General features: G+C 42.6%; 1 protein-coding gene across 4 annotated transcripts in view; it reads right to left on the bottom strand.

Moving 5' to 3' along the window:
• Positions 1-12160, bottom strand: part of LOC146578310 (butyrophilin-like protein 2) — a 49218-nt gene that overhangs the window by 28915 nt on the left and 8143 nt on the right. The window contains exons 4-6 of one of the 4 annotated variants that reach the window (XM_085258399.1): positions 10926-11243; positions 9799-10134; positions 1378-1476 (exon numbers count right to left, since the gene is read on the bottom strand). In XM_085258399.1, coding sequence (XP_085114525.1) covers positions 1378-1476; positions 9799-10134; positions 10926-11243 — 753 coding nt within the window. Of the gene's footprint in view, positions 1-1377; positions 1477-1623; positions 1975-3025; positions 3194-9219; positions 9699-9798; positions 10135-10925; positions 11244-12160 lie in introns of those variants that run through there. The other 3 variants (XM_085258374.1, XM_085258392.1, XM_085258382.1) reach the window with 3 other exon arrangements.

Raw genomic sequence — 12160 nt, 5'->3', positions numbered from 1 at the left:
CATGTCTTTTAAAAAGCAGTTAAGAACGTATCTGTTTAAACTCGCTTTTGGTTGATTTTGTTTTGTTTTAGATTTTAATGTCTGTTTTCTGCCTCTGTAAAGCACTTTGTGATTTTATCTTGAAAGGTGCTATATAAATAAAATTTTACTTTACTTTACTTTACTTTATTTTACTTTACTTTACTTTACAGAGGACTTATTCCTGTGCTTGTCCTGTTAGACCTCAGTGTAGACCACAACATTTTACTACAAACACTAGAACACACCAGAGTTATTAAAGGAAATTCACTGCAGTGGTTTGAATCACATCTGATAGATTCCAGTTTGTTCATGTAAATGAGGAGTTTCCTTCACACACAAAAATTATTCATACATTTATTTGATTACCATGCATATGCTATGCATTTGATTTTTATTTTTTTTATTTTTCTGCTTCTAAATTCATCACATTGATCCTGAACCTTTATATAACTATAACCAACACACACATATTAGATGTCAGTGACCACTGTGTGAAAATAATAAATATTAATGACAGTATAATAAAATAAATGTATAATAAAATCTTATCATGGAGGTCTCTTTAACATTGTTTTTTTTAACCTTTATTGGATTACAGTGAGCTGGTGTACATTGCATTGTAAATGGTAAATGGCCTGTATTTGTATAGTGCTTTTCTAGTCTCTAAGGACCCCAAAGCGCTTTAGACAACCAGTCATCCACACATTCACACACTGGTGATGGCAGCTACATTGTAGCCACAGCCACCCTGGGGCGCACTGACAGAGGCTGCCGGACACTGGCGCCACTGGGCCCTCTGACCACCACCAGTAGGTGAAGTGTCTTGCCCAAGGACACAATGGCTAAGACTGTCGGGGGCTCGAATCGGCAACCTTCCGATTACAAGATGAACTGCAACCTTGTGAGCCACGATCGTGATTGTATTGTAAAGTTATTACATATTATTCACATGTCTGTGTTCTCGAGTATTAGTTTGTTTTTTTTTGTAACCTCTGTTAACTCATGACCAATCGCAGTGAAACTTTTGGTAAAAAGTAAAACTGGTTAAATTGCAGATAATGAAAGAACAGCTTGTCCACATGCAGCCTCTGTGTCAGATCAATGCAGTGAAGCACACACACTGTTTAGTAAAGTCGTGTTGTGGAGCTGTTTCACTGATCAATGACTGAGTCTGAAGGAGGTTTTCTGACTTCTGGAACAAACCTGGAAGTTTCTCTTCAGCTCTCTGTATCAGCTGTTTGTAACTCTCAACTCTTTTAGCTTCTGGAACAAGTTTGTGTGAGCCACAGTCAAGGAGCCACCAGAGGACACCTGCTGACCATCGGCATTATGGGTAGTGTAGTAGGAGACACTCACCTGACATGAAATAGTGCCGGAAATAAAATAGAAGACCTCCAGAAATAACAAGAAGAACCAGGAGAACCAGGAGAGCTGTGGCCCAGGATGGAAACTGTTCTGTGGGGAAACAAAAAGAACAGCATGACCTTTGACCTCTGACTGACCTAATAGGCCTACATTTCAATCAAAGAGCCAATATGATTTCTCTGATAAGTTTTATCTGAATGATGTATGATGTGTCTACAGCAGGTGTTTGTTGCTGACCTGCAGCACCTTTGACCTGCAGCTGTACATCACTCCAACTGAGTTCACGTCCAAAGTCTCTGATGGAGCAGGTGTAGGTGGCGCTGTCAGACAGTTGGGGGTTGGTCAGGTTCAGGCTGAGGTCTCCAGTTTCCAGAGCGTCAGTCTTCATGGATGTTCGGCCGCTGTAACGCTGGTTTTGATCTTTCAGTTCATCTCCTTGAAGCTGACGCTGGTGGACGGTGGGAGGACTGAGGTCGGAGCGACTCCACACCATTGAGGCATTTCTTAGGTTGAAAGTGTCAAACTCACAGGGCAGCACTACAAATGATGCCCCCTCATATGATTCCACAGCTGAGGCATGCTGGGAAACTGAGGACACACAGACAGAGACTCCATGAGTCACTTTAAAGTAAAGATCAAGTTTAGACACATTGAGACACACATGAGAATGTGTGACTGATGTGATCTGTGTGTCCAAAAAAAAAAAAGTCAGGGTCAAACAGCACAAACAGACTGTGAGTGGAAGTCCTGATGTCGGAGGACAGATTTTCAAGTCTTTTTACAAATTAAAGATTTGGGAGTGACTGAGAGGAATCCAGATCTAAAATCACTAAGCTGATCAAAGCGTTTTACATCAGAGCAACAGATTCAGAATACATTTGTGTTGTTGCAATTAGTGCAACATACAGCTGTATATCATCCACGCAACAGTAGAAATAACACAGTATTTTCAGACTATCCCAAAAAGTTGATTCTGTTCATCTGGACGTAGCGTTTTGTGAGAGAAGTGTTTCGTCACTCATCCAAGTGACGTCTTCAGTCTCAGCTGACTGCAGGTTTCAACCTTATAAACAGTACCTTTGCATAATGACTGAAACCAGCCCACTGAAGGAACAATGGGCTGGGAGGTCAGTTCCTTAATCACTAGTATTCAAATATTGCACAGACATGCCGTCCCAGCATGTCTGTGCAGGTTTCAGACAGACAGGCTGGGAAACATGGAATAAAACATAAGGAGGGGAAACAAGGCAGCAGAACTCTAATACACACAGGGAGACACTGGGGGTAAAGACACGAGGGGAAATCCAAAAAACTACACTGAACAACTTAGGACTCATAGAATAACTCCTAGAACAACATGATATAGAAACACAAGAAAGCAGAGAAGGACCCAGGACCATGACAGTAAGTACTTAAGTACAGTTTTAAGGTATCTGTACTTTACTTAAATATGTAGCTCATCTGGAAACCACCAAGAAGAATCCAGAGATTTGAAAGTTGCTGCTTTGGATTGTTAGTTTGATCTGAATCAGAATCCAGTGTTTGATGGAAATCTCCTCCTGCTGCACTTCAACACATTAAAGAGAGAGAGATGAAAGAAAAGCTGATGATGAGAGCAGAGAGAGGAAGGTGTACTTACCGTGCAGGAGCATCACAAACACCACAAACATCTTCATGTTCCTGTCAAACTCAGAGACTCTTTAAAAGCCCTTCAGGACATCAGCTCACAGCAGCTTCACTTTCCTCTGCTGATCATCTACTGACACTCTCACACTGCTTCACTGTCACAGCTCAGAGTTCAGCTTCACACTTTGTTAATTTGAGGAATGAAGTCCAGCAGCCACAGATCACTTCTGAGAAAAGAGGACGTCGGCTTTCCTCCTAGTTTCACGCCCGAGCGCTCCGGTTGGAGGCGGCTGCTGCGGCCTCACCCTGACACGCACAAAGCTCCGCCTTCAGTCCTGACACTGAAATATCCCTTCCGCTGTCGCAACAATGATGCAGATGTGAAAAGATCAGTACAGGTTATTAACGAGGCCGGGTTCTCTGATCACGGCGATCCTGTTTCTAAAGTCCCACATGATCACATTTATGATGTGGTTTCTTTTCACATCATGCAAATAAAGTTTAAAGTCTGCGTGTCTCCAGACTGTGTCCACAGTGTTTCAGTGCAGCAGAGTGAATCTGATTTACTGGCAGCTTTTTGTCCTTTCACTGAACAAAAGGCTCCAACAGAGATGAAATGAAGATGTGTTTCTATCGTTGCTTCATGATGGAATAATGCTGACAGCAATATAAAAATGGGACTTTTGGTTGTCAGTGATATTTGTGAGGCTCACATGTGTGAATGTTGTTGTTTGGAGGCTCGGGCAGCTTTAATGAGACGAATGGAGGCCAGGCATATATCAGCACTGCTGCTGCCTGAGCCTGTTCACTCCCTGCTTGGTGTTCACACTGTGGACTTTATATGTGCTGTTTATACTGTGTGCGTCAGAGCTGATGGCTCAATACACAATACAAATATGCCACGTAATGTGAGCACACACTCTGTGTGTGGCACATTCCAACAGTGCTGTTTGTGTGTCAAACAACAAGCAGAACAAAGGTTCAGTTTAAAAAGAATGACTACACCCTGAAGGTTCCTCGGGTGGCTCAGCAGGGAGAGCAAGTCATCTCTTGACTCCTCCTACCAGCATGTCAAAGTGATCTTGTACAAATAAAACTGAGGTTATTGTTCTCGTCCCTAAACATCATAGAAATATGGTATCTAACCACATTCTTTCTCTGGATGGCGTTACCTGGGCCTTCAGTAACACTGTGAGGAACCTTGGAGTCATTTTTGACCAATTCAATTCAATTTTATTCATATAGCACCAAATCACAACAGAAGTCGCCTCAATGTGCTTTATATTGTACAGTAGATCGTACAATAATAGAAAAAAAAAAGCCCAATGGAAAAATGTACCATGTCAACCAATTAATTAAGTGGGATTTGGTTGTTGATGAGAGAGAGAGAGACAGTTTCTAGATGTGGGAGATTTGTGACGTTTGGTGTGGAGTAGTTAGTTAGTGTGTTGTCTCGTGTAGTTGTTCTGTTGTGTAGTTGTTTTGTTTTGTGTGTCAGTGAGGGCACTGATGAATGTCACAAAGGCACATTTGCAGTGTAAACACTGTCACTAAGTACAAAACCAGCGGAGTGATACACCTCCTGCTGTCAGGCCTGCAGGTTTATCCCTGTGCTGCTCTCCTCTCTTTTGTTGGACCAACATTGTTTTTTCCTGGCACACATAATTTGTGGGTTTTTATACTTATTGGGCTACATATGTATTTGTTATACAGGCTTGTAACAGGGCAGCCCTTAGCGGCTGGAAACACAGTGAGACAGACCAAGGCAAGTGTAGTGGAACAAAGTATTTATTTTCTATACGGCTCTCCTTACAACAATTAACTTGTCGAGCTTCTTCACAGCACAAAAAATCCACGCTCTAATGACAACTGGCAGCCTTAAATATGTTCAGCTGTCACAGACTTAACCATTATTCCACTCTCAGGTAAATTCTTAAATCCCAACCTTCCACCACAGTATACAATATATCAATAAGAATAAATAAATACATAAATACATTTTCACATTTACATATTAATAAATACTTCACACTTTAATGTTACACCAAACCCAATATTATAAAAACCCAGAAACCCAAGCACAAAAAGATTCACCACACTCTCTTTACCCATGGTCTCTCCCGGAACCTTTAAATGGTGTCTGGACCCCAAAAGCATGCATGGCAAAACATAGCCGACAGAGTCAATGCGTGAGTGTTAATATAAACATTGATCGAGGGATTTCCACCCATTTAACACGTTATTTTATCATATATTATTTTATTTGTTATTTTATACATTTTATTTTGTGATGTGATGTGAGCGCAGGTGCAACCCAACAGGCCCCAAACGTGCCTGGCAGCAAGTAAAAATGAAATATAAAAATATAGTCCAAACAGGTAAGGTGTAATTGTATTATGAGCCATAGTGCTTGGTCTGTTTGTCCCATGTAAATCAATTGCAGTTAGAGGCTACATTAATTTTCTTTCTGTAAGCACTTATTGAAATTATCTGAGCACATTACAAGTACATATTTGCTTACTCTGTATGCTCAAATGTGGCCCGTTATAGCCAACAGAAAAAAAGCGGAGGCCCGAAAAACAGGTGGGGGTCCTCCACCACCACCACTCACAGAGGCTGAGCAGTTGGCCCTCAGCCAAAACAGTGGGCGCCCTGTGGCCGAAGGCATCTCTGCGGGGTCAATAACCCCGCAAGACACAAGTGCCTACATAGGGGGTAAATTCAAAATAATACATGATGTGCATACATCCTTTCTTCACAGTCACCTTTGCAGTGCTGCTCATTCATTTGATAAACTCTTTACCATAATGAATTATTTTGTAGTGAAGTTATTTTCCGACTGATTTTGCCTTCCCTCAGCCTTGGTTGTCTTTGAGAGCATAATGACAATGAAGTGTAAGGTGATTGGTATGTTTGTTAATTGCCATTTGGTCCCTTGTAAGTTATAAGTGACCTGTATAAACCTCATATTCTATCAGTTGATGGTGGTGGTGTACTGCATCTGGTGCAGCCTCCTGTTGAGCCAGACCAACATGCAGTTGTGAGTAATACTCCACAGATTATATGAGTTTACAGTAGAACAGCAATGTTGTTTATTTCTTTACTACAGGAAAATAATGAAGAAACATTGACAGCTGTTACAGAGGAGGAAGCAACAGAGACACTTTATGAGGTTTACATCTTTTAATACTTTGTGTACAGGAAACACAGGCGACCAATAAAGCCAGTTGAACAAAAAATCTGTTTATTCTTCTTTCAACATGTTGAGGTGATGGGTCAAAAGAAATGATTGTGACATATGGTGTCTCTGACTGCTCTTCCATCTTGTATGTCCGTGGGAGGGTCAGGATGTTCATGGTTTGGATCACTGCTGATGTTTGGTTCAGAAGGACAGTGTTCTCCTCTAATTGTGGCAATGTTGTGAAGAATCACACATGCCACAATAATGTCACATGCCCTTTCTGGGGTGACCCTGAGTCTTTGCAGGCACTGGAACCGGGCCTTAAGCATTCCGATAGTCATTTCAATTCTGGCTCTTGTCCTGCAATTAGCCAGATTATATCGCTGCTGTGGGCCCGGTTCAGGGTCAGGGTAAGGGGTAAGCAAATAGGGTAAACATGGATACCCCCTATCACCAAGCAAGTAGCCAGTGAACTCTCCTAAGACAGAAGGGTACACTTCAGTTCAAATGTCCCTGAAGCAATTGGTCTTTATATATTTTAAAGTATTCTCAACTCACCATGTCCAAATTTTGTGCTCAGTGTACATTCACGGAATATTTGTGAGTCATGGACAGAGCCTGGCCACTTGGCTTCCACATTTGTGATAATGTTGGCAGCATCACATATGATCTTCACAGTGCAGAGAACACAAATTAGCATCCATTACTATGATGAAATAATTTGTTAGTTTGAAATGCTACAGGGAACTATGTACCTGTACATTAATGCTGTGGAAAGACTTCCTGTTCACATAGTCTCCTTCATTTACTGAAGGAGCAATGATTGGAATGTGAGTGCCATCTGTACAGCCAATCACGCCTGGGAACCCTGAAAATAAATGTGCAATTTAAGTAGTAGTCCAAGTATCACCACATCATACATTAAGTTTTGGTCATCCTGATACCTGCAATTTTGTGGCATCCCTCTTTGATAAATCTTGTGGGTCTGTGACCGGGGAACACCACAGACGAGTACAGGAGACGTTTCAGTGCAACTGTAACATTCCTGACTGCCCGACAGACGGTAGCCTTGGAAACGTGCTCAGCGTCACCAATATTATACAGAAAGCTCCCGTTTGCAAGAAACCGAAGTGCAATACAAATAATATGTAATGAACTGAGAGCATGTCCGCGATGTGTCATATGCGTAATATATGGCCTGAGGATGTTATCCAAATAAATTATAGATTGTGCTGAGAAACGGTAACGTTCACACAGACAATCATCAGGAAATGATAAAATGTCCAAACGCGCTCTAATCACTCTCTCCCGGCGGAGAGCTCTGCGGAGAATTTGGGCTTCACGATCTACTGGCTCTTCAAGGAAGTGGCACGCCATGTCCGACACTTCCTACTGTCAGGTTTCCGACAAAGGGGCGGAGACAGTCAGGGTTAGTTGTAGTAAACCTGCTAGGGGGCAGGTTAGCTTCACGGAGTGTGTCGTCATAGTGACTCACTCAGGCTGCAGCTGAACTCGCTTTGTGAAACCGAAAACCCAGAGTTTTCGTTAACTCAGGGTATACTTACTCAGTTTTTCCACTAAACCGGCTTCCTGAAACAGGGCCCAGGTCGCAAAGTGAAACGAACACTGTGGCACACTGAGAGTTAAAAACTGTCTGAATTCTTTCATCTTCAATAAAATGATCAGTGTTGCTGCTTTACCAGGTGTAACAGTTCAGTTTAACATCCAGGCATCCATGAAAACAGATGCAAAGTTACATAGCAAAAATGTGAAAAATGACGGAGCAACATATACCACAACAACATGGGAATAGAGCATCTGCAAGAGAATTCAACATGAATGAATCAATGTTACAGAAGTGGAGGAAGCAAGAGGAATGAGTTGAGTAAAGCTTGACTTATCCGACTGTTTTCTTTCATTAAGGAGCTCCTCATAGAAACCCGGTGCACCTTATGTAGGAAAACAGACCCGTTCATCGACTGTGCGCGTTATAGTCCAGTGCACCTTATGGTCCGAAAAATATGGTAATATTCCAGAAATAATAATAATGGATTGGATTTATATAGCGCTTTTCAAGGCACCCAAAGCGCTTTACAATGCCACTATTCATTCACACACTGGTGGAGGTAGCTACAGTTGTAGCCACAGCTGCCCTGGGGCAGACTGACAGAAGCGAGGCTGTCATATCACGCCATCGGCCAACACCAGTAGGTGAAGTGTCTTGCCCGAAGACACAACGACCAGGACAGAGAGAATCGAACCGGCGACCTTCCGGTTACAGATGCGTTTCCCAACCCCCTGAGCCACGGTCGTCGTTGTTCGTAACACTTCCTACGTTGGAATAGCCATCAGCATGAACTATCACATGTCCACCATCACATGCCCGAATATGGAAGTGACGTCATTTTCACGGAAAATGTAGTTTTTTTGTTTGTTTTTTTTTTTTTTGGGGGGGGGGGGGGTCTTATAAGCCTATACTGGTGTTTTTAAAAGTCATGTTTGCCTTTAAGGTTTTCTATATATGCTCAGAAGTCATATTGCACTGCTTGTAATAGTGTATTTTGATGCACATGCTGTTTTTTGGGGTTTTTTGCAAATTTGCATTATAATATTTATTTAAATTTTTCATGCAGTATAAAAATTGGTGTATCTCAAAAACAGAACTAGGAAGACCCTCAAAATATCAAAATGTCCTGTTCAGTTCAATTCAATTTTATTTATATAGCGCCAAATCACAACAAAAGTCGCCTCAAGGCGCTTCATAGATACAGAGAAAAGTAGCCATGATGGTTACCTTCTGTTAACCGCTTTGACGTTTCAAACGTGGCAAAATTTACTTGTATGTGTGAGCACCGATTTCCAGATTTAATGACTTGATATCGGTTTATTCCAGTTAAAATCAATTTTAATTGAAAAATCGATTATTAAAACCCACCCCTACTGTGTGTGTGTGTGTGTGTGTGTGTGTGTGTGTGTGTGTACTGTAACTCCTTTATTCCACACAGACAGCTTCAGCATTTGTTCTGCTTTCTCTGCTTTTATTTGAATGTAACAGAAACACACGGCTAGAATTTACACAAACGTGTTTACAGGCTGACTTTAATGTGTTTCTGCACATGCTTGTCCTCTGGTCATGTGATCGTGTGGTTTGCAGGAACGCTCCTCTTCCTCAGAGGATCCACCTGTGCTTCCTCTCCTCTCTCCTCCACCTGTTACAGTGAGGGAACGTCCTCCATGATGGAGGAGCTGCTGGAAAGTGCTGAGAGTTTCCTCCAGAGTGAGACCTCTGTCACAGTTCAGAGGATCTACGGCAGCAGAGACCTTCATGGACACTAAAAGTCTCAAACACACAACAACAACATCACACTGACTCCACTCTGACATCACTGATCAATAATCAAAGAACACACAGATCAAACTGATTGATCAGCCATCAGAGGAGTCGGATCAATGGAGCTGCTTCTGTTCCTGATGTCCCCTGTTTGATCCTGGACCTGAACTCTCCCTGCAGAGGAGACACAAGACAGTCAGAGACACACACACACACACACACACACACACGCACACACACACACAGAGAGAGAGATAGAGAGAGAGAAACAAACCTTTGACCTTGAGCAGCACTGTTTTGAATCTGGAGATCCTCTCACTGTAGACTCTACACCTGTATCTCCCACTGTCTCTCTCTGTGGGGTGTCTCAGGGTCAGACTGAGGTCTCCAGTTTTCAGCAGGTCTTCATTCATCTTCGTTCGGTCTCTGTAATCCTGGTGCTGTTCTTCAGGCTGGTCAGAGCCGTTCTCATACACATGAATGATTTTGCTAAAGACTTCACCAGACTCATAGTATTTCCACTCCACTCTACCATCTTCAGGCAGGTTTTGTGTGGTTTTGAAGGGCAGCTGGACAGACTCCGCCCCCTCCTCCACCTCCACCTGACAGACTGAGAGGACAACAAACACAACATGAGCTGTACAAAGTGTGATTGGTGTTCAGAGCAGCATCATGTGACTCTTGTTCTGCACTAAATGAAGCGATGGAGTGGCGCCTCCTTCAGGCAGAGAAACAGCTCATGGAGAGAAATAATTATTAGAGCAAAAACAAGAGTGGAGCTGCAAATAAGGCCGAGAGGAACGCTGCAGAAAACTGTTCATGTGTGAATTCATCACTTCATAGATTTCTTTGAGCACTAAAATCAGAGCTGCTTCTATTTCTAATATGACAGCTGTACATTAGAGCTGCAACACTTTAAATGTGAGCCATAAAAACATGATACTCTACAAGTGCATTCAGCTCTGACACTGTCACATCATGAAGGAGACGTGGAAATGTTATTCTTTCTGTCACAACACAGAGCTTGTGACCAAATGTGAGGGTAGGTATGTAGAGTAACCTGTAAATCAACCGCTTCCCTTTCATACTCAGCTCTCTCTTCATCATGATGGACTGGTAGAGCATCCCCATCACTGCAGCCCTAATCTGTGCAGGGTGTGCAGATTTTTTTAATAATCACTTTTTTATTGAGTTTTAGACATTAAAACAAAAATAAGACAATGCACATACACCCCTGACACAAACACAGAAAAAAAAAAAACAACACAAACAGTCTGAGCAAGCAAAATTTCAGTAAGTCACATATTCAAACCCTCTGTACACATAGCTATTGCATTGAGCCTTTTCTCTCAGGATACTCTCTCTCAGATCGCAGGGCTGACCTGTATCTACAGCACTGACCTCTGACACTGAGCAGCACTTCTTTCTTCAGCAGGATGTTTCCCTCCCGGCTGTAGATGGTGCAGGTGTAGGTGTTTGTGACTGTGGGGTATTTCAGGGTCAGACTGAGGTCTCCAATTTTCAGCAAGTTTCTCTTCATTCTGATTAGGTCTCTGTAAAATGGATGCTGTTCTTCAGGCTGGTCAGAACCATTCTCATAGACGAGGACTTTCCTGTAACCATCAGTCCACTCCACTTTAGCGTCTTTGGGCAGACAAACTGCGGTCTTGCAGGGCAGCTGGACAGACTCCACCCCTGAATCCACCTCGACCTTGTAAACTGAAAGGACAACAAAGCACAACATGAAAAAATCAGCTGTAGCTGTGATGGTCACATGACCTCATCTTCCTTGTCACATGCTTCCCTTCCCTTTCTGGATTGACTTGCTTTTGTGTCTTTCTCTCTGTCTCCCATTCCCTCTTTCCTGCTCTATGTGTGTTTCAGTTCTGCTTCATCTTTCAGAGGTGAACAAGCTCACATTTAAATGATAAACAAGCTCTTTTAATTTTTTTTAGCACTTTTCATTAGTGCATCCACTCCTTTAGCCACTTACATCTCCGAGTGCCCTAAACCGCATATTGGATAAGCAGATATTGGACCAGCTCAGGAGAATATTTCAAGGCAGAAAAGAACAATGCAGCAATGAATGCAGCAGCCACGGATCCTGTGAAGAGGGCTCTCTCCAGCCACGGAGCGCCAAGGAACAGCCAGGAATGAGGGAGAATGCAATGCCAGACAGAGGGAGATGCAGACTCTAAATATATGAGAGGGATTAAGGGCAGGGAGGAAACGCCTGGGGAAGACGGCTGAACATAAGCAACTGACAAGACAGGGGAAGCACAGCTAAACATAGTACACACAGAACAAGTGTCTCTAAAAGCTGCAAAACACACAGAGACACAGGCCGACTATGTACAGGCAAAGGCAGGAGCGACAGAGACACTACTGGGGAACAAGGGAAGAGAAGGCAAGGGAGCAACACAGAGACGTGACTGGGGGGAGGGGAAACAAAGACAAGACGGACCTAACAGGGCAGGACACACAGATGCAGGACCAAGACAAACAGAGACGAGACCAGGCATGAACAGGATCAAACACCAGACAACCTAAACTAGAAATACAGATAACTACATAGGAACAAGTCGCACAGCACAGAGAAAACAAAAATAAATAAACAAGACTTAAAATATTATAAA

The sequence above is a fragment of the Mchenga conophoros genome, linkage group LG3 (assembly GCF_057382185.1).
Source record: "Mchenga conophoros isolate Kocher_MC1m ecotype Shallow Benthic linkage group LG3, M_conophoros_male_GT1.1, whole genome shotgun sequence".
NCBI lineage: Eukaryota > Metazoa > Chordata > Actinopteri > Cichliformes > Cichlidae > Mchenga > Mchenga conophoros.
The sequence above is the reverse complement of the archived record's forward strand: the minus strand, read 5'-3'. Positions and strand labels throughout refer to the sequence as shown.